Genomic DNA, 21,699 nt, shown 5'->3' with positions numbered 1-21,699 from the left:
TGGACTCTTTGAGCCTGTATTAAAGATAGATTTACTGCATTCCTAATGTAAGAGCATAGGAAAGGGACCTCTCTCTCTCTCTCTCACCTCAGGAAGCTGCATAGGCAGCGCTGAGACTCAAGTCCTACACTGAAGATTACATCATGTCTGTTCTAAGTAGCCAGCACAGAGGCAGCGGCCAGGGCTTTGAGGCTGAGTACCTTTTGTGTTGGTGGAATCTGCAACTAGTAAATGAAGCAGGTTGAATGTTTTGCTGCAGAGGAGCCTCTGCTACCTTGCAGTGTGGAACCAGAACCTAGGTCTGTCCACCCACAATCCCATCCATGCTTTTAACTGGCAAGGGTGGGCATATTAATCTGTGTGTTTGAGCAAATCAGCTAAGTGTTTTGCCGGACTGAAATGTTCAAAGCCCAGAGTGGTTGATGGTGGCTTTCTAAAGTGTGAATCACTCTTGTAAATGCTGAACATTGAAAGAAATTGGCGAGCAACAAGAAATGACTAAGAATAAAACCAGTCTGGCTACTGCTGAAAAATCAGAATGATCTTTGCTGGACCAGACGGAGCAACAATAAGAGCAGAGGTGTGGAAAGAACACCAATGGCTGGGCGAAAGGCAGAATTTATCCAATAATAAACAGGAGACTCCCTGGGCACTTGAACCTGAAGAAAGTGTCTGATGAGACAAGCCATGACAATTTCCATCCACCCACACCCAAAATACACACCCATGCAAAACACAGTTTGAGATGATTGCAGACTTTACTGAGTTACGTATCATTGGAAGCTGTTTTAAAGCAGACTCAGAGCAAAACAAGAAGAAAAGGGATGAGATGGGAGAACGGGAATGCGGCAGTGTTCACCATACACCTCATTGTGCTAGCTTCCTCCTTTTTATGGTTGCTACTGTCACCTGCTCTCTGCTGCTGAGCTGTATGCGACTCTCTGAACTCATCTGCCAAGAATGAAGAGTCATTTTAAAATGCAAAGCAGGTTTTCTCCAGAAACAATTGACATGGGCAAAGGCAGAGCCAATCAGCCAAGCTAGGAGACAAGCCTGGTCTCGTGGGGTGGGACTGCCTTGAGAGTCCAGACATTTCTATTCCCAGTACTACCACCGAGCTGTGTGTGATCTTGGGTAAGCCTCTCTCTGCCCCTCTGTGTAAACTGTAAGCTCTTCAGGGCAAGGAGGATCTATTCCTGTGTGTCTGTACTGCTGCCAGCACCATGGGGCCCTGACTGAGACTGGGGCCTCTAGGTGCTGCTGTCACGCAAACAATAACAAAAAGAATGTGACGTTCCTTATTGGGAAATAGAAGGGTTAATGGCCTGATTCTCCAAGCCCTACTCAGGTTAGTCATCCCACTGCTGGCAGACTTGGGTGAGTAGGGTCTGCAGGATCAGGTGTCAGCATTTTGTATCAATGTTTCTTTACGTTTCCTCTCTGTGTATGTGCAGCAGTAGGGGAGCCTGGCACAATTTGTCCCCATTGAGTGATCTGGATTTCCACCACCACCAGAGCTCAGGTGAGCCCTCGCCGAAGCAACCTGACTTATACGCATGGTTAGGGGGATAAACGCCAAAGCTTTTCTCTGTGCGACTCCAACTGTCCTGGAGCTGGGACTGTCTTTTCTGAGTGACTCAGCCTGCAGACATGCTGCCGCTCTCAGGGGCAGAAGATGGGTTCGGAGAGTTACGTACAGATCAGTAGCCTGGGTGCTGTGAGTAGAACATGCCCCCGCACAGAGCTGAACTCACCGGATGTTTCGTATTCTGCCTTCTATTAAAACATAACACTTGCTGGATTCAGAGCAATAGCAGTGTTCTGCCTACAGTCCAGGAGTTCTCTTTTCCCCCCACCGCACCCCCAGGGGCCCAGCACCCCAGACCGCATTCTCAGTAGGATGCATACATTTCTGTCATTTAAATACCTGTTCGCTGCAGAAAACCAGTTACTCTGAATACCTGATGCACGAATCACATGAACCGTATACAAATGACTGGGGAAAACATCATGACTGGGTAGATGTCTGTGACACAGCTCCCTATGTGCTGTATGGCACTGAGGCTAACCTACAAAGAGTGACTGCATACAAACAATAAAATCGGACACGCTTACGCTGGGGTCAATGGGCAGAACTCCGCTCACACCTACTGAGCTCTGCCCACTGAGTGCAGCTCAGGCCCATGGTGCTGTTCTTTTGAAATCCCGTCACAGCCCCTTTTGAAAATCCCACGAGGTGCCTCTCTGCATCTGCAGGCACCTAAATTCCTTTGAAAATCCAGCCCTGTCTCATTGCTTATTGCAGTCAGTGACACATCCCTTTAACTATCAGCTGTGTGTGTTTATAGTGATCAAACAACTAATGAAGATCTTTACTTCCAAGAGAAGTAACCGAATTCTCAGTGGACTGGACCACTTGCAGGTGTGAATTTTGAACAGCAACAAGCAAAGTGAACTGATCATGTGAAGAAAAAGGCTAAAATCCTAACTAAGTAATTAAATATGTAACAGTGGGGAAAACCTTCCATAGCCCACTGGGGCTGTGCTTCTTTATCTTCACATATGTAGTCATATATTTGTATATCTCTCTCTATATATTATGGCTAGGCTTGGAAGGATTTGATTTTTTAATCGGTAAATGTCGATTTCACCATACACACACAAACTGATGGAAAAATATTTTCATCAATGATCATCAAAATCGGAAGGTAGGCAAATAAGATGAATGCTGCTTGAGAACTTAGAGTTTGATTTAAGGATATTTACTTTGTATATTCTGACCTGTGATATTGACAATTTGTGCCTTAAGGGTTCTAAAGCTTTAACTTTTTGAATATCAGTGTCTACAGTCACTGTACTGCCTAATCCCCCTTAACTGTGAAATATTAAATCAATACCAGAAAAAAGCTTAAAAATAAACATCAATATTATCTGTTGAAATGATAAAACAAAATTTGAATTCTGCCAAGCCTAATTATAGAGACAAGCTGGGTGAGGTAATAACTTTTATTGGACCAACTTCTGCTGGTGAAAGGGACAAGCTTTTGACCTTACACACAACTCTTCTTCAGGTCTTCTTCAGTCTGGTGTGAATTCAGACTGTGTGTTTATATCACTATTTTCACTTTGTAAAAATAAATAGTGATTTACTTTAATCTACTTTTGTACTGATAGTTTCTTTGACGAAACTGTGAGTAATTTATTGTACAGTAGATTTTCTTTCATTGGAAGATAAAGGGCTGTTACTGAAAAGGGGTATCAGTCAAGTCACTGGAAGCACTACCAGTCAATGGAATAAGGAAAAACATATGGAAAACTAACATTTTTTTCTCTTAATAGTTTCACAGATCATGTATAGAGAGTTTTTGAAGCTGTACTAACTATTCTCACTTTAGGCAATGGGATAAATCAATCTTTTCTTACATATTATATTAGTTATTTTTATGAACAAAAAATATTTTCATTCTCTAGGCCTGGCTGAGGGCTAGTAATACACCTCTCAGGGCTGGTCATTGCCATATATATGTTTCATACTCATGGGCCATCTTCCATCAATTTAATTAAAAAGGGCCAGATCCTGCAACCCTTACTCACATAGGCAGTCCCATTCGGTTTCATGTAAGGACAGCTTGCACAAGTAAGGTGGCAAAGTATCTTACTGAAGGAGACTGTCCAATATTTAGTTCCGCAAACTAATACACAGGGCCAAATTCTCAGATGGTGCAAACTGAGGTGGCTCCACTGAAGTCAACACCAGCTGAGATTTTGGCCTCACAAACCTGCATATTCTAGAGGGATACTGAGTCCCCCTTGTTTCACCTTCTGAACCAACCCTGCAGTCCTCACTGGCCCAAAGGTTCATGGAAGTCAATGGGAGTCTTGCCTGAGGAAGGGTTCTGTGGGCGTAGGGCTCACTATGTGTGTGTGGTTCTCGCCTTCAAAACCTGAATAACCCAAGTCAATTAGCAATAAAGCAGCCCCTGGGCTTCTGACATATAAAGAAAGCTGGGCTCTGGTCTGAGCAGCGTTCAGGCAAGTCCTGTGTGCTCCACCGGTGCGAGCTGCACTCAGCTCAGTGTTTGGTCAATTATGTAATGCTGCAGTGGGTAGTGCACAGACAGAAGGCAATTTGTTTTTATAATAGTTTTGTGCACACTGAAAGGTCTCCTAAAGAGCTTTACCATGCAATACGTTAAGTGACTATAGTAACTTAGCAGGCATACACAGCAGCCATTACATATTCAGCAATTGTTCCCCAAAGCCTTGGTAGGAACGCAGGCTTAGGGTCTTCAGCTGTGCTAGGGACCTTTAACTTCCACCTAGCTAGACACATCTTGGTTTACCAACTCATCCAAATGACAATGGCAGTGCAGCACCCCTGCAAGTATTACACTAGGTATTAGCCTATGACCTCATGAAGACTTGCATCCATAATCTCAGGGTCAGACACCTCTGGCTCAGAGTCAAGAGGGCCACCCACTGAGCCATGCAGGCATATGCTTTCTTTTCATAGGCAACCATTTTTCAGGTGTTCAGGATTCCTATCTCCCCTCTTCTACCACACCCCTCCTGTCAAACTCCTTGCTAGGGTTACTGCAGGCATTCAATACTATACCTTTGAAGCTTTTTTCCATTATGTATGTGTTCTGACGTCTATCCATCCCACAAGCACCTGCATAAAAATGATATATAATGGAAAACAAATGAATATTTGTGTAAATTGGAGTGCTTTGACTAATGCGTAGCATATATTCTTTCCCCTCTGTTCATTAAGGATCCTATTCGGGGCCACGCTTAGGCATGGGCTTAGCTTTAAACGTGTGCTTGAGCCCCATTTTGACTTCATTGGGACTTAAGCACATGCTTAAAGTTAAGCTCCTACTTAAGAGTTTCTCTGAATAGGAGTGCTTTCCTGAATCAGCACACCACTTATCAGCAACAACAAACTACCCTTCAGGAGAAGAGAAAAAAAATCTGCTGATAAGCTCACTAGTGAAGCAATTAGTTTAGAGATGTATGCAAAAAAAAAAAAAAAAAAGCACCACCCGAACAAACCAATATAAACACTAGAAATTTCAGATTATGGATCAGTTTATATTGCAAGACAGTTAATTTTAGGGGATGTTTCATCTGTGGATTTGAAAGTTATTTTTTCACTAGCTTTGGTTCAGAGATGTTGACTTCACTTTAAAATCTACACATGATTTAATAAACTGACAAGACAATTATCCTGAAGTGGTTGCATAGCTGGTTCAAAGTGTAGCAATTTACAGCAGGCTGCCAATTTCAAAGAAATTGACTTATGAAATTCCATAGGAACATGCCACTCAAGTTACTTGCGGGGGAGGGGATCCTATTTGAGTTTACTAGCTGGTGTTGCTTAAAATCACCCCAGGTAACAACCAGGTTTAAGAGAACACCAACTCTAGCTCCTACATTCTTCTTAACTCCATCGTCTGGCATTTCTTACAGTCTAGCAGAGCCAATGCAAACTCAGTTACAGAAATAGCACCATATAACTTCTAAAATTCACGACCAAGTAACCAAGCTATGTTGTTAGAGAAGCCCTGTGAATAAGATGTTAATGGATTCTCCTAACCATTCATCTTGAAGTGTCCTTGGTCTCTGCAGAGAACAAGAATGATCTCTCACCCCACCCCCCACAGCAGCAACCTGCAGTATCCACACGGCTCCTTCTTCATGCCAGAGGTGGTGGCTGCAGCCTTGTTTTTCACTGAATAAGTCACCATTGCCCTCAGGCTACCGACAGTCCAAAGTTAAAAACCATCGGCCCTGATTCACAACTCCCCCATCCCTGAGCAGAGCACAGGAAAGGGGGCTGGAGGGGCAGGGCAGAGGTGGCTCTGCACCACCTTCGTGCTTCCTGTATTCTGGGGCTGGTAGAGCCCCTGGCAACAGTAAAGCAACCTCACAGTTTGCTTCCCATAGCCCGCTATGAACCACCATCCTGGCCCAGCCTGCCTCCTCCTCGCCCTCCGTCCTCTCCCAGCATATCCTCCAGGACAGGGCTACGTTGGCAGTTCTAAGCCAGTGGGGGAGCCCTCTTACATAGGGGGATTCCTGGGGGTTATTTCTTCCCTCTTGAAGACCCTTTTATTTTGCAAGAGTTGCAGAAAGGGGCTCTAAGTGCAATGGAGAACTGGTTCCAGTGCAGCAGAAGTGGAAAGTAGCTGTGTAAAAATGGCACCTTCTCACTCAGTGCAGCGTCTCCTGGTGTGTACTAGAGTCTCATCTGCTTACATGCATGGAGCTACAAGTGGGCACATGTCCCCAGGGTTGGTGGTGCTCCAGGAGGCTTCACCTTTGAGGTGGAGTGTGCAACTCCACAGCAGCCCCAAATGTGGGGCACTACCTTAAGGGGGGGACATTGAGCCCTTAATAGTGTCCAGAATAACTGTAGAAAGAGTCAACGTTCAGAGCATCAGCACGAGGAGCAGAGCTACTTGGCCAGCGTAGTTGCAGAAGTGGGGATGGAGAATGAATGGCGGGCAGTGTATTGTGCAGGGTTGGGCAAGGAGAAGGAGCCCGATTACAATCAAATAGCAATTGGGATGGAGATAAGAAGTTCAGCCTGTATGGAACAGAGATAGCGGCAGACACCTCACTTGAAGGTTAGCGAGGTAGAGTGGGTTATCCCAGTATAAAGGGAGCAGCAGCAGGGACGAAGGGGAGTCCCAGCCTACAATGAGCAATGGGTGGGGACCATGGGAAGGGACACTGCTTATGTAATGCAATAGTATCACATGAAGCGTCCCTGACCTACAAAAGTAGTAACAGAGCGGAGAGGAACAACCTTGCTTGGTGGCTCAAAATCCTCAGAACATGACCTAGTCCCAGCTTCTGGCAAGTAGAGGTTTAGGGACATCCAGAGCATGAAGTTGCATCCCTGACCATTTTAGCTAACAACCATAGATGGAATTATTCTCCATGAATTTATCTAATTCTTTTCTGAACCCTGGTATGCGTTTGGCCTTCACAACATCCCCTGGCAGTGAGTTCCACAGGCTGACTGTGCGTTGTGTGAAGTACTTATGTTTGTTTTAATCCCTCTTATTAATTTCATCAGATGACCCCTGGTTCTTGTGTTATGTGAAGGAGTAAATAACACTTCCTTATTTACTTTCTTCACACCATTCATGATTTAATAGACCTCCATCATATCCCCCCTTAGTTGTCTTTTTTCCAAGCTGAACAGTCCCAGTCTTTTTAATCTCTCCTTGTATGGAAGCCATTCCATATACCCAATAATTTCTGTTGCCCTTCTCTGTACTTGTCCAATTCTCATATACCTTTTTTGAGATGGGGAGACCAGAACCGCACACACAGTATTCAAGGTGTGGGCATACTATGGACTTACAAAGCGGCATTATGATATTTTCTGTCTTCTTATCTCTCTCTTTCCTAATGATTCCCAACATTCTGTTCGCTTTTTTGACTGCCGCTGCACAATGAGCAGATGTTTCAGAGAACTACCCACAATGACTCCAAGATCTTTTTTGAGTGGTAACAGCTTTTAGACCCCTCCATTTTGAATGTATAGTTGGGATTATGTTTTCCAATGTTCATTACTTTGCATTTATCAACACTGAATTTCATCTGCCCATTTTTCATCCAGTCACCCAGTTTTGTGAAATCCCTCAGTAACTCTTCATGAGGGCCAGATTCTTGATCTCAATTCCATTGGTGTAATTTCAGTGGAGCTTGTACCATTGACACTGGCAATACACGTACTCCAGATTCACTCCAACTGAGAGCTGAATTTGGCCTTTAGTGTGTGAACTGCTTGGAGCAGGAACCTCAGCTTTTATTTGTCTGTCAACCACCATGCACACTTATGGTAGAATAGGAATAATAATGAGATCTGCCTTTTCCAATTACTTTCCAGGTAGGTCAATATTTTGCCGCATAACCTTGAAAATATCCTTTATATTTAAGATTTGTCTATTTCTCATTAAAAGGAGAGAAGAGGCTAAACCAAAGCTCATGATCCAGATGCCCCGATCGTCCCAAATGTTCCCATCCAAATCCAGCTTGGGCCTGTCTCTACCAGTCACCTCACCTGTTGGTTTTAACCACTTGTTAGACCAAGCTTTTCTGAATGCACAGGACTCAGTCTTGCAAATGCTTACCCATGGACATAGTCCTTACCCAGATGAGTGGACCATAACTGCACAAGTCCCACTGAACTGCATGGGGCTACTCATGTAAGGACTACTTGCTTGAATGAGAGTTTGCAGAATTGTGCCTGTAAAGCCCAGTTTCTAAACAGAAAGAACCTTCTGGAGATTCTCCTTGATTACCGAGATTTCTGAGTGTGTGTATTTCTGTACCGTTGGGCAGTTAAAATGGAAAGGCCAGGAATTAGCAGGCTTGGTTAGCATAATGCAGCTGAGCTAAAGGTCAGAATACAGAATACAGCATAGGCATGAGGAAAGCTGATGTCTGCCTAGTGAAGCACTAACCCTAGGACTGCAAAAGTTTAAGTTAGGTCTCTTTTCCTAATGCAATGTCAATCATTTCCTTATCCTCCAGTGGAATCAAACGTGATCTTTCAAAGAACCCCGCGGTGGAATTTTCATGACTTTTCCCCTCTTTTCTATTGCCTAATAAGCTAAACACGAAACCAAAACAGGCCGGAGAAGTGGAACAGAGAGCACATGGAGCCCAGAACAGAACATATCCTATGTTCACTGAACATTGCGTAAAAGTGACAGAAAACTATGAAGACTAACGTTTTAAAGACATACTGGTATGTGCCCTGTGGTAAGGCAGCTGCCAAAGACAATATAATTGCTAGTTTTACTATTGAACCGGATACCAGACAGACCAAAATAATGATCAAGTCACCTTCCACTGAGCCAGAGAGCACTAGTTGACTGATCCCCATATATATGTATACATATACATATATGTATGTTCCGTACATATTGTATATTTCAGAAATGTTTCTGTTGTTGTTGTGATCTGGACTCAATTTGAAAGAGATGAACAGAAAATTAACAGGAGTAACATCAATACAATTCAACCTAATTTCCAAAACCGTATAAGCAAGATCACACACACACACAGAGAGTCTCTGCTACATCATGCTTTCATAACCCTCTTTTGGTACTGGTGTTTACGACACTCCTCAAAATTCTCCTGCAGGGCCCCAGAGCTCCTGAGAGATGTGTGCTGTATTATTTTGTTAACTGGAATGTGAAAATACATAAATATTCCAGTTCTGGAGATCTTGAATTTAGGGAAAAATTGGGTCTGAATCTAAATCCACAGTATGCTACTAGCCTCTTCTATTACTGACTACACCAAAATCCTGGATTGAAGGAAGCATTCTCCTGCACACCCTGACCTTTGAGAAAATTTTGACCCAAATCTGGATCCAAACATTGTGGATCTCAAACAATTGAAGCATATCTGTATTAGTAATGGCTGTTTAGTTGTTGCAAACATACCCCAAATCAGGTGCTCAGACACTGCATTTGGGGACAGTATTATAAAAAGCCCCATGGCAGACAGAATCAGCCATTCTTATTTACAGCATGTTGCTTCTAAGACTTGATTTAATTAGCAAAATAATGTGGTTTTTTGTAAATTTATTGAGTAGTTTGAGACTTTGGACCTATTTAGCATGGGCTCCGGAGGCTAAAATCTGTACACTTACTGGTATTTTTCTCTCCATGCACACACGTACTAGCTTGTTATTTTAGGGCAGTGGTTTTCAAACTGGGGCCACCGCTTGTGTAGGGAAAGCCCCTGGCGGGCTGAGCCAGTTTGTTTACCTGCTGGGTGGGTCCGCAGGTTCGGCCGATCGCGGCTCCCACTGGCCGCGGTTCACTGCTCCAGGCCAATGAGGGCGGTGGGAAGCAACAGCCAGCAAATCCCTTGTCCCGTGCCACTTTCCCTACACAAGCGGCGTCCCCAGTTTGAGAACCACTGTTTTTGGGTGTCACCCACACCAGAATAACATGACCCAGAATATTCTAAAGCCAGACAAACAGGCAATACATTCAATATTCCTGTCGTGGGAGGCAGGGAAGAGAAAAAACAAAGACAAGCCACTCCCTGAAGCTGACAGAACTAGGTTTCATGCAGGTAATGCAGCCAAGTAATATACCCCGAATCAAAGTCTACAGCTCAAACACTGATCTCTCTGCAGCGCATCCATGACAATAACTTGTGTACTGGGGTTTATCTGCCTGAAGCGTGCCTGTTCCCATCAGGGTTCCTCCAATCCCCTTAAACAGATACAATTACCTCTGTGCACCAGCGCTGACCAACCAGTTTAAAATCTAGGAGGGAAATGTGCCAGTTATGATGATAAAGTCTGATGGAAATTTAACTGAGATCGAAGTTGCCCTTCCACATATTCCTAAACATCTGAATGTGTGAATATTGTGGACTCAATTAAAAACCTGGTCCCTGCCAAAGCCTGCCATTCCTTCTCTAGTGAGTTCACTTTCCAGCAGGAATCAAAGGGATGAAAAATGACAACTCAGTAAAACAAGTAAAGAATATACTGATGCAACTTAAAGCTCTTAATACACTTTGACTCTGCTCCTTGGATCTACAAGCCTAAAAGGCATTAGTGTGCACTAAGGAAGTTGCAAGGATGCTGGTCCAAATTCCATGCAGCCCCACTGACAGCACTGCATATGGATAACTCACTTGTTTCCTGAGCGGCTTCCCTTCTACTGGGCCCAAAGCAGCTCCCATTAAAATCAACGGACAGACTCACACTGGGAGTTGGACTGGGCCCTTGGTTATAAATGCAGAGAGTTTGTTAATGCAGCGCGTTGGTAATAGTCCGCGCCCAAGTGCTCAACCATTCTTACAGTTCCGTTCCCGTGTTCAGCCACCAATGGATAAAGCTGTGGCTAGTCCTTCCTAGAATGGATTTATCTCCTAGATCTTCATCATTACTGGATCGTGATTAAAGGGAATGCATCTGAAAGAAGGAACCATTCCTTTGCCCGTTCCTCCCCACCCCCAATTACGATCAGTCCTTTAGATGGGAAACTTGAAACATGGCTCCCAGACAGCATTTCTCTCTCTCTTTTCCACTAAGAAAAACAGGGAATGACCCACAGCCCAGCAAAGACAGATGTAAACTAGCAATTGTGGACAATCAAAAGGAAAGATGTTTCCCAAAGGTGTAAAAACAGGTCCAGCCTGCCAGAACAATCTGAACTGTAGAAACCACAAATATCTAAGATTTATTGTACAGGTCCCCTTAGGATGATAGGGAGAAGGAGAAAAGGTTACCGAAGGTTCTGTTTTGTCATCTACACATGCAGTTACCTATGCGCTGGAATGGCAGGGGAATATTGAGAAGCCTGCTAGCATGCATGGCATGTCCAAAATGCATCCCCTAGGTCCTTCCAGAGCTATATATATATTTTATATATATACACACACACACAAGTAGTTACTATGCCTGTGCAGTAACCAGTTTCACAGGTCTGAGGTCCAAGCAAGAATGAAGAACTGGAAAATTCTTTCTGAATTCATAGGGCTTAACATCTGGATATTTCTGAGTTAGTCTCCAAAGAGGGATTCTTAGATTTAATCTTATTTTCTGAAATTAGTGTTTATAATAGTTACAATTTCTAACCTGATTGTAGGAGCCTTGGGAGCTGATCCTTTGGTCTGGTAGGTCTGAAAAGCGCCTCCCTCAGCACTATTGTCTCACCAAGAGAAAACAAGTGAGATGGCTGAGAAGCAATGGAGGAAGATAAGAGTTTTCCATTTGTGGTGGTTGGTCTGCCACTGAGCATCCATGGATTTGTCTTCCCCATCTCCACCTAACCTACACATCTACTGTTTCTGGAGCTCTTAGGGGACACAATAAAGGAGCAACCCTCGGCCATCATCTTTGACCCAGTGTATGGTTTTGGGATCAGGATCCAGCATTCAACCCTATCGGTAGAAGTTCCATTGAAATGTTACTCCCTGAAATGGCTGTGAAAAGTATTTGCGACTCAGAATTTGAGGTTTTCACAGTTCAATGTGAATTTGCGAAGATAGCTGATTCTGAGCCTTTTATTGCTCAAAAGCAGCAGCATTTTCGAATGAGAATCTGCTAATTTTTCATGCAAAAATGGCCTTGTTTTGGAGCAAAAACCTCAACATTTTGAAAATGAGGCTGGGTGATCATCAATTTCCATGCTGAAACTCAGAGAAATTGCACATTTTTTTATGCTTCCATGTGAAACTGAACGTTTTCTGGAAAATTTGGTCTAAAACAAGACATCTGGGCTACAAAGTGCAATGGAAAGAAATTGTATCTATTTTTCCTTGAGATCTCTTACTAATCTGCTCATCATTATTGAATGTCACTCTTTTCATATCCAAAGGCACCTAGAAATGCTTTTGCTAGTAAAATAAACGATGCAGGTGTGCAAACCAAGTCTGGTACGCAGGAGGTGCAAGAGGCCACAAGCAAATGAAAACAGTGTTTGCAAGTAAAGGAGTGATAACGTGGTAGAGGAAAAACTAAGATGAAGACAATCTTCATTTGTGCAGAATTCATATGCCTTCCCCTCAATCTCTATATACGATAGGCAAACACACATCAGGATAGCACAGCAGCTCTATGAATTACCATGCAGATGAGCACATCAATGGCTGGTGATGCAGAAAGCTTTGCATTGAAATCCTACAGGTTTGTGATTTTCCTGAAGCAGGAATTGAAAATGACACTTGGTCTATGGGTATAGGCATTGCTATCCTCAGTGCCAATAAAGCACTGTCTAATTAAGGGAATAGTGACATGTGTAAGGCCCAATGGTATTTCACATTCATTCCTCTGCCTGGAGTGTTATGAGAGCTCACATAATTCTGCTTACCACTAGCCCTTCTGCATACTTTATTTCCAGCAAGATTTCAGCAGCCAATACTTCACAACTTACCAGAAGTAAGAGGCAAATGCTTTCTGTCATTGACGAGCTACATTTCAGGTGTTCAGACGGGACAGCTTTTCAGCAGCATCTAAAATATGGCATTTTACCTACTTGGAGATACCAGCTGCTCAAACCAGGTCAGAACTCATGCTGGGGAATGGAAAGGAACATTGGGACAGATGCACTGTTACAGTTGGGTTGCTTTCTACCACAACTGGTGGTGCCAAGCAGATCTAAACCTGGCCACTGGAGGATTAACTGGGATGTAGTCGCTCCTACCTCACCCCTCCTTTCCAGCTACAGGCTTCAAAGGGAATTTTACTGAGTAAGGTTTGTAGGGTTCCCAACTTATTTAATAATTTATATCAATTAAGCAGGAAAGAGGGACAGAAATCATAACTTGAATGAGTTCCACTGTTCTAAGTGAGTTCCAAAAAGACATCCCATGCATGGAATAGATCAGTGTGGTTCAACAGACCAAACCAGAAAGCCAGACCGTCCACTCAGTTTCCGCAAGGTGTGGTTTGTGGTAAAGAAAACTACTGTCAAGTCTAGATCTTTCACCACTAGTAATTCTTTTCGTGAAATAAAGACAATGCCAATATTATGTTATTGTTAGTGCCTTTATGGATGACTGAATTGGCCTTGGAATTGCTCTAAATTCTACTTAAACAATTAAATTGTTTAAAATTACTGACCTAGTTCATTCAGATAGCTGTACGGCCTCCGGTCTGCAGTTTCTCTGTCAAGGACTTTGTTACTGAGCTGTTCAAAAAGCATGACAATGAGTTAACACTGAAACAAACAACCCCGCCACTCAAGACCTTGACCCAACTATACCATAAACCAAAATGGTAGGTGAATATTACTTCTGCCTCACCAGCTCAGTTCTTTATATATATCATTTGAAAGTTTTTAGCTACCATACAGGAAAAATCACAGAGGAAGGACACTTCACTAAGCAATGTACACAAGCATGCTGGAAAAATGCATGACTTCCTAGGGCAACCATTAATTATAAATCAAATGTTTGTGCAAATGGAGAGACATACTGGCAGCTTCAAAGCAAACGATGAAGATGAATATAGCAAAAAAAAACCTACATAAGCATGCAGGCATGAGCTGTTTGGAATAAGGGGGATTTAATTATGCATCGATATATTTAGTTAACAGATATAAAAGATACAAGATTTCTCACAATTCAAGGAAAACAACATCCAGAAGAACAAGGCATGAAGCCACAGGCAGATCTGCCAACACAATCAGAAGAGAGTCCAGGGCTTCCATCCATATACCACTGCTGGAAAGTTTTATCTTAGAGACTGGCATCTGGGTCATGCCATGTGCCAAGGCTGCACTAGCAGTTGGCTTCTGTGCTAGAGCAGATAGAGAAAGTCTAAAAGGAAAACAGCCCATGTTGCCAGCAACAGAAAACAGCAGCGTCCAGTGAAGGCTGCTATTGTATTAAGCATGTTACCATATGCTCTTGAGTTTGCTGCCATTTCCAGACTGTATGTCAAGATAAGCTTAAACTGAGCCAGACTAGCATTTAGCCACAAGCCTGGTCTAGGGGGCACTGGAGAGACATCATGGCCCAGAAGAAGCACTGGAGAAATCGGTATCTATCTGAGGCATGACCTCTCTAGTACTGTTCTAAAGTGGGCACTTTGCACCAACCATTGAGCTGATGCACAATGCTCCCCCTGTATGTTGACCTATGCAGAAGGATGATGACTCCATCCTCACACTGGAAGGAGCAGAAGGAACCACTCTGGTGGTTGTGCAGGGCTCATTCACATTCTGGGTCTCTGTATGCAGAGACGTTAGCACTATTGAATTTATGGACCTTACATTTAGAGCCAAGGTGCCTATGGATAAACAGGAAGGGCCTGTGATTTGCTGTAGCTGGTTGGGAATTTTCCAGTGAAATGTTTTGTCAGAAAATGACGATACATTGAAAACAAAACTATCTGTAGGAAAAGGGCCATTTTGACATATCTCCTGATTCAAAACATTTCTGAAAAAAAAAAAAAGAAGTTTTGAAATCTGTCAGTCATTCCATTTCAACATTTTTAAATGAAAATTTTTGGGGGTTTCAAAATTTCAATTAATTTATACAAAAAAAAGCAAAGGTCAAACTCAAAACAAAACCTTTCAAATAACATGATTTGAAATTTCTCTTGGGTTATTGTTGCAAACATTTTCAAGATTTTGGTAGATCTGGGGCCAGGAATTTTTTTTTAAATCTTGAAGACTCTCCTGGGATGGGAAAACTGTTTCCTGCCCAGCTCTAGCAGTTATCTAGTCACTGTGGGCACCATTTTACAAAACACATTTATTTCCCATGCTCCGGTGTTTGACTTTAGCCCAGTGTTTCTGGCATTTCCTATAGCTAGAATGGAAATAACACGGTAAATTTCCAACTGCACGCAGTGAATCTGATATATAAATGTCCATTTTAATTTCAAACTCAAAACAAAAGCTACCTCAGAATAAATTCTTCTATACAATATCTATCGGTGTGTACTGAACCACATGTAGTGTGCTTAAGGCTAACAGGTTACTCAAGAAATGCACATAAAGTGGCACTTCAATTGTACAATCTGAAATTCGCTATTCCTAGTGTAGAACAAAACTTCACATGGTACTGGGTGAGTGCTCCTAGTGCCGTAGTGAGACTGGAACTGTGCAAAGCTCATTCACGCTGAGTGTGATCTTATGTGTTCGTAGCACCAGAATTTCACTTTGTTCTGGGTTTGAATGGATCCAGACCTCCGTGTGAATTCCAACTGAAACCGCCAAGTTTCACCTGGCCTCAGTGCAAAGATGTCTAAAGTCACAGTTCTAATGTGAAAGCATGAATTGTGTTTGCCTGAAGGGCTCAGGGAACTTTCCTAAATCGTGGTTGAGTTTGGAGTTAGTTACAGCACATGGAATTGGACAAGATCCTTAGGGCTTGTCACTAGCATTGCACGCAACTCTGTACTGATGCTCCCTTTTAGGGAGTGCAAGGGATGCATTTGTATTTTTACTGGTGAGACTTAGTTTTGGATATGGTAGGGGCTGTGGGTAGGTTTAAAAAAAGACAGGTACATGGGAATCACAAGCCCTGGAGCCATTTGAAGCGAGAGCAGCTCGTGGTAGAGGACAAGGCCGATGCGCACTGCTCCAGCAGGAGCTCCAGGAAGCCATGTGCCCGCAGCATGCACCATGCTCCCCAGAGCTCAGGGGAGGCATGGCCACTCTGCCACCTCTGGGGCAGTTCAGCTAGCTGCTGTAGATGGGATGCTGGCTCATCCCATTTAGGTGCCTAGCCTTGTAGGGTCTTTGTGCTTGGGTGGGTCCAAGTCCTGCAGCCAACGCACAGGGGCACAAGCTGGGGGGACTCCTTACGCCATCTCCCTTTCCTCCGGCACCAGGGCAGGGTTGGACACTCTTGTCTTAGGTTTTCCTGGAGTTTACTTTAAGTGAAGACTTGTAATAACCATGGGCCAAATCATGCAGTTCTTACTCCCCCACACTCACTTCTAATTGTTTGCAGGAGTCCCATGTGTTTTATATAGAGTATCAACGTGCATTAGCACACACACAGGGAACCCAGACAATCACAGAAGTGCAGGACTGGAAGGGACCTCGTGAGGTCATCTAGTCCAGTCCCCTGCACTCAGTGCAGGACTAAGTAATAACTAGACCATCCCTAGACCCAACTAGACCCAACAGGTGTTTGTCTAACCTGTTCTTAAAAACCTTCAGCAACGGAGATTCCACAACCTCCCTAGGCAATCTGTTCCAGTGCTAAACTACCCAGACAGTTAGGAAGTTTTTCCTAATGTCCAACCTCAATCTCCCTTGCTGCAATTTAAGCCCATTGCTTCTTGTCCTATCCTCAGAGGTTAAGGAGAACAATTTTTCATCCTCCTCCTTGTAACAACCTTTTATGTACTTGAAAACTGTTAGCATGTCCCTCCTCAGTCTTTTCTTCTCCAGACTAAACAAACCCCATTTTTAAAAAATCTTTCCTCAGAGGTCATGTTTTCTAGACTTTTAATAATTTTTGTTGCTCTTCTCTGGACTTTCTCCAATTTATCCAGATCTTTCCTGACAGGTGGTGCCCAGAACTGGACATAATACTCCAGTTGAGGCCTTATCAACAGGGAGTAGATTGGAAGAATTATTTCTTGTATCTTGCTTACAACACTCCTGCTAATACATCCCATAATGATGTTTGCTTCTTTTGCAATAATGTTACACTGTTGACTCATATTTAGCTCATGATCCACTATAACCCCCGATTCCTTTCCACAGTACTCCTTTCTAGGCAATCATTTCCCATTTTGTGTGTGTGCACTCAACGTATAAAATACAAGAGACGATATCTACATGTACACACGTAAACCTATAGTACTGTGGTTCTCTAACTGCTTTCTGAAACAGTTTAGCTGAAAATAAACATGAAGACATGTTACACTGAGTCCCCATATCTGGAGTTATAAAGTGTGGTATTGTGTACACAAATGGATACTTGGGCCAACAAATGCTGGTTTGCACATCAGAATAAGGGTTCAGGCCATAACAGGTGTGATTACACCCATTAAACACACACACAATTTGGACTAATGCTAGAACACTAGGTTTGAAGGAATAGAATATCCAAGTCAATTTTTTTCCTAATCTCTGTGAAAGATATGCTTTAGTTCTACCACGACTATTAATCCAGCGTAGTCCTATGACCTGTGCTAGGCACAAGGTCAGACTAGAGGATCACAATGATCTCTTCCGGCCTTAAAGCCTAAGACTCTATTAATCTAACATTAGGTAGAACAGACAGAGCAACAGTAGCAATGTCTGTTGCTTTATTCTATTCCTTCAAATTTTCTGTCTACAAGTGTCTTGCTCAGCCAGCAAAGCTAAAATGTGTTATCAGCCCATTAGTCATTTCTCTGCCAGCCTCTCTTCTCATTCCCTCATCCCCAAAAGATAGACAGAAGCAGAGACAAAGATGATAAACCTTCTGGTTGTGTGTGATATTTCTAATCACAGTCATTCCGCCTGAGAACAGTGGCTGGTGATTGGGCATGCTCGCACCCGGGCTGGCTCCTCTGTGTATCTGGACTGCACTAATACACAAGATAGAAGTTATTCGGTTTTTATTCAATATTTCTTTTTTCGCTCTCTAAACCAAGGAAAGCATTGAGGGAGATAAACATATGCCATGTGCAGAGATGGTACAGTCATAACAAACACAGACAAGTAGCAATCAATCACTAAAAAGCAGATAGCTTTGCAACTAGGTGTGGAAGGATTAGATTTGTATTGGTAAATGTCAGTTTCACTGTACATAGGAACCGATGAAAAAATATTCCCACAGATAATAATTGATACGTAGATAGGCAAAGTACGAAAAATGCTGCTTGAGGACTTCTTAGAATTTGATTTAAAGATATTTCCTTTGTTTATTTTGACATGTGATGTTGACAATTTGTGATTTTTCAGTGCTGTTGTAGCCATGTTGGTCCCAGAATATAAGAGAGACAAGATGAGTGAGGTAGAATCTTTTATTAGACCAACTTCTGTTGCTGAGAGAGACAAGGTTTCGAGCTACAGAGCTCTTCTTCAAGTCTCAGGAGGAGGGAGGGGTAACATGTTTCCAGGCACAAGCAAGAGATCCCCAGCTACTTAGCCTGGATTAGCCCTTAAGGGCATATAGAGCTTGCTAATTATAGACGCTTCTATTACCTTTTGAAACTTGAAATTGTAACTCAATTTGTGTATCTATGTTTATCTGCTTTAACCTTGTAAACAACTCTCCTGTTTAAGGAATCTTTATATAGCTTATTATAGGATTGGCTGCAAGTGTTGTCTTTGCCGAGAGATCTAAGGTGCAATTGAGCTGAGGCAAGTGACTGGTCCTCTGGGAATGGGAGTAACCTGAATATTGCTGTGATTCTTGGTGTAAAGGACCATCTATCACAAAGGCAGGCTCAGCTGGGTGGCAAGATAGACTGGAGTATCCAAGGGGGCTGTCTGTGACTCCATGTTAAGGCTGTTATAGGGCCTGAGTAGTTTCCGCTAAAATTGGTTGGTGAAATCTAAGTATAGAACTAACAACCAATTTGGCATTTGTCCTCTGGTATTTAACAATCTGCCCTGAGGTTAGTTGTCTGACACCTTCCTCCCCACTAATTTTACACAACTATGAAAATTTAAAATCAATAAAAATTTAAAAAATGCCTTTAAAAATAAGCCTCAATATTACCCATTGAAATTATTTAAAAAAAAAATCAATCAAATTCTGCCAAGCCTATTTAGAACATTGTAACACAGAAAGGAACCACACAAATTGAGCCACATCCTTATATGGTGTAAGCCGGCACAGCTTCAATGGCTTCAATGTCTGTCTGCACCAGCTGAGCCTGTGGCCCCCTTTTTTTGGTTTGAGGCTTTGCAGTAGCAATGCCGAGTAATGAATGGTGACTTCTAATGCAGCTGCACCATTTGGGTCACAGAGTTTCATTAAAAGCTTTGTTTTCCCAGGGTTTTTAAACAGGTCTGGCAGAATTAGATTTAAAAAAAAAAAAGAAGAAATTCTATGGGTAGTATTGATATTCATTTTTAAACTTTGAAAATTATTATTGATTTAAATTTTCACAGTTATGGGAAATCGAGGGGAGGTTCAGACAATAACTGGTTAATGACAACAGACATTGAGATTCAAAAGATAAAAGCTTTAACACTGGCAAAATACAATTTGTCAATATCACATGTCAAAATCTGTAAAGTAAATATCCTTAAATCAAACCCTAAGTTCTCAAGCTGCATTTTTCTTACTTTGCCTATCGGTAAATTTTGATTATTGTCAATGGAAGTATTTTTTGTTGGTTGGTGTGTGTGTACAGTGAGTGACGTTTACTGGCATTCACTGATAAAAATCTAATCCTTCCAAGCCCATTTAAACTCAGCCCACTGAACGAAAACTGGACATGAAGAGCTTTGGACCAGAACTGATTTTTATTTTTTTTAAATTGAATAGTTTTGGGCCATTTCTGAGTTTTTACAATGCAGCAATTGTGTGAAGTCTGATTACAACTGTCTTTTTGTGGTACGTTAAGTTGTTATTTTCTGCAAAGATGGAATATGCTTTTCATCTTCCGTGGAGGGCAACTGGTTTTGGAATTTTTTCCCCCTTACAGTAAATTTTCCCAATGAAAAAAGTCCTAGCATATCAACTTATATAAGGCAGAAATCTAGTTCTTATCTGGGCAAAACTTCCACTGAGATCAACGAGAGTCTAGCGCGAGTATAAACAGCACTAGGACTATCGGGGCAACCATTTGCAATCTGACAAGGATGGAATTTTTGAAGAAGCTTAAGGATAGCAAAGTAGTCAACATCCTGACCTCTCTCACATTCAGTGAACCTGACTTTCTGCTGCTGCAGCTGCCTGCAAGCTACGCCAAGTAGGGGGGAAACAGGGACATAGGACAGGGACTGGGGGAGGAGAGAAAACAGGCGAGAGGGTGGAAGATGGAGAAAATGCAGGGGGATGAGACAGGACACAGGTAAAGGGATAAGAGGGGGGAATGGAAAGGATAATAAGGGAAGGGACAACAGGGAGCAGGAGAGGGAGTGAAAAAGAAGAGACGGGTAGTGGGAGGAAGGGAGAGATGAGGAGAGAGAGACCGCACTAGAGAGAGACAGAGTTCCTAACCTGGACCAAGGTTTGTCCTCTTCTCTCACCCCTCCACCCAGGTTGTCCCCTGCCCTCCAATAAGGAAATCTTGGAACAGCTCCAGCTCCGTGCCCCAAAGGCCTGCTGCCTCTTATCGCGTGCAGGGATGGTTAGAAATCCCACTTGCTCTGGTCCAGGCACACTCAACACCCCAGGGAATTCCTGTCATTTTCTTCTTGTGCTTTCTTGTGCTCTGTCCCTGGGACTGTTGTGACCCCAGCCCGCACTGTAAATAGATATGTACTCCGAGTACAAAGTGTGCACATTTCACTGCAGAGAGCGGGGATGGCATCAGACAAACTGATTAGGAAATGAAAATCGTTAAGGTGGCCGTTAGGGGATTTATATGCTCTTTTGCCTTACTTGTCTAGAAACCTGCATAGAGAAGCAGCATATTCGAGGCCAGCCTAGCTAATACAACGCTGTAGCACCTTCTCATGAATAAGTAAGACAGTGGGGAACCGAAAAGAAAAGCCAGGCCATATATTTTTGACAAGTACTCTAAGAAAAATATAAAATCCGTTGTTTTTCCATTTAAAACACTGTGACAACCTTTTAACTGAATGATTGACAGAGGGCAGTAAAGGAAAGGAAATGGCTTCCAGTCTGGTCTGAAATGTTCTCTGGGTTTTATTTCCTTCCAGCAGCTGAATATTTTAAGAGGCGAGGAGACAAACTGGCACTGCAGGCTGGGAAACCAAGCTAGGTGCTTGCTTTGACCTTTTCAGAATTCATTGCGATTATTTCAGAAGGATTAGCTGGGAAGGCTCACGCCCGTGGAGATGAACCTCAATTTTGACAACTATTAGCATTTGCACTTTCAATCTGGGGCGCAAAAGCGTATAATGTGGAGGGGGGCATCTACATGTAAAAAAGAATGCATTATTAACAAAAATCAATCAATCTATTGAAAAGGCAGTTCCATTATTTAAATATCTGCCTTAACTTTTCTATTATGTTGGAATGAGATTTTCTTTGAGTATTCAGGAGGGAGGATGCGTGCAGTAGTAAAACTCTTTTTTTCTTAATATTGCCCTGGTGGCTTTCTGG

At 42.7% G+C, this 21,699-nt stretch overlaps 1 protein-coding gene across 1 annotated transcript in view; it reads right to left on the bottom strand.

The window, feature by feature from the left end:
* The window catches only part of MEGF11 (multiple EGF like domains 11), a 360,979-nt gene that overhangs the window by 13,253 nt on the left and 326,027 nt on the right, over positions 1-21,699 (bottom strand). Inside the window, exons 23-24 of the mRNA XM_044980598.1 lie at positions 13,619-13,685; positions 4,616-4,672 (exon numbers count right to left, since the gene is read on the bottom strand). Of these exons, the coding sequence (XP_044836533.1) occupies positions 4,616-4,672; positions 13,619-13,685 (124 nt within the window). The remainder of the gene's footprint in view (positions 1-4,615; positions 4,673-13,618; positions 13,686-21,699) is intronic.

Source organism: Mauremys mutica, chromosome 11 (genome assembly GCF_020497125.1).
Source record: "Mauremys mutica isolate MM-2020 ecotype Southern chromosome 11, ASM2049712v1, whole genome shotgun sequence".
Taxonomy (NCBI): Eukaryota; Metazoa; Chordata; order Testudines; family Geoemydidae; genus Mauremys; species Mauremys mutica.
The sequence above is the reverse complement of the archived record's forward strand: the minus strand, read 5'-3'. Positions and strand labels throughout refer to the sequence as shown.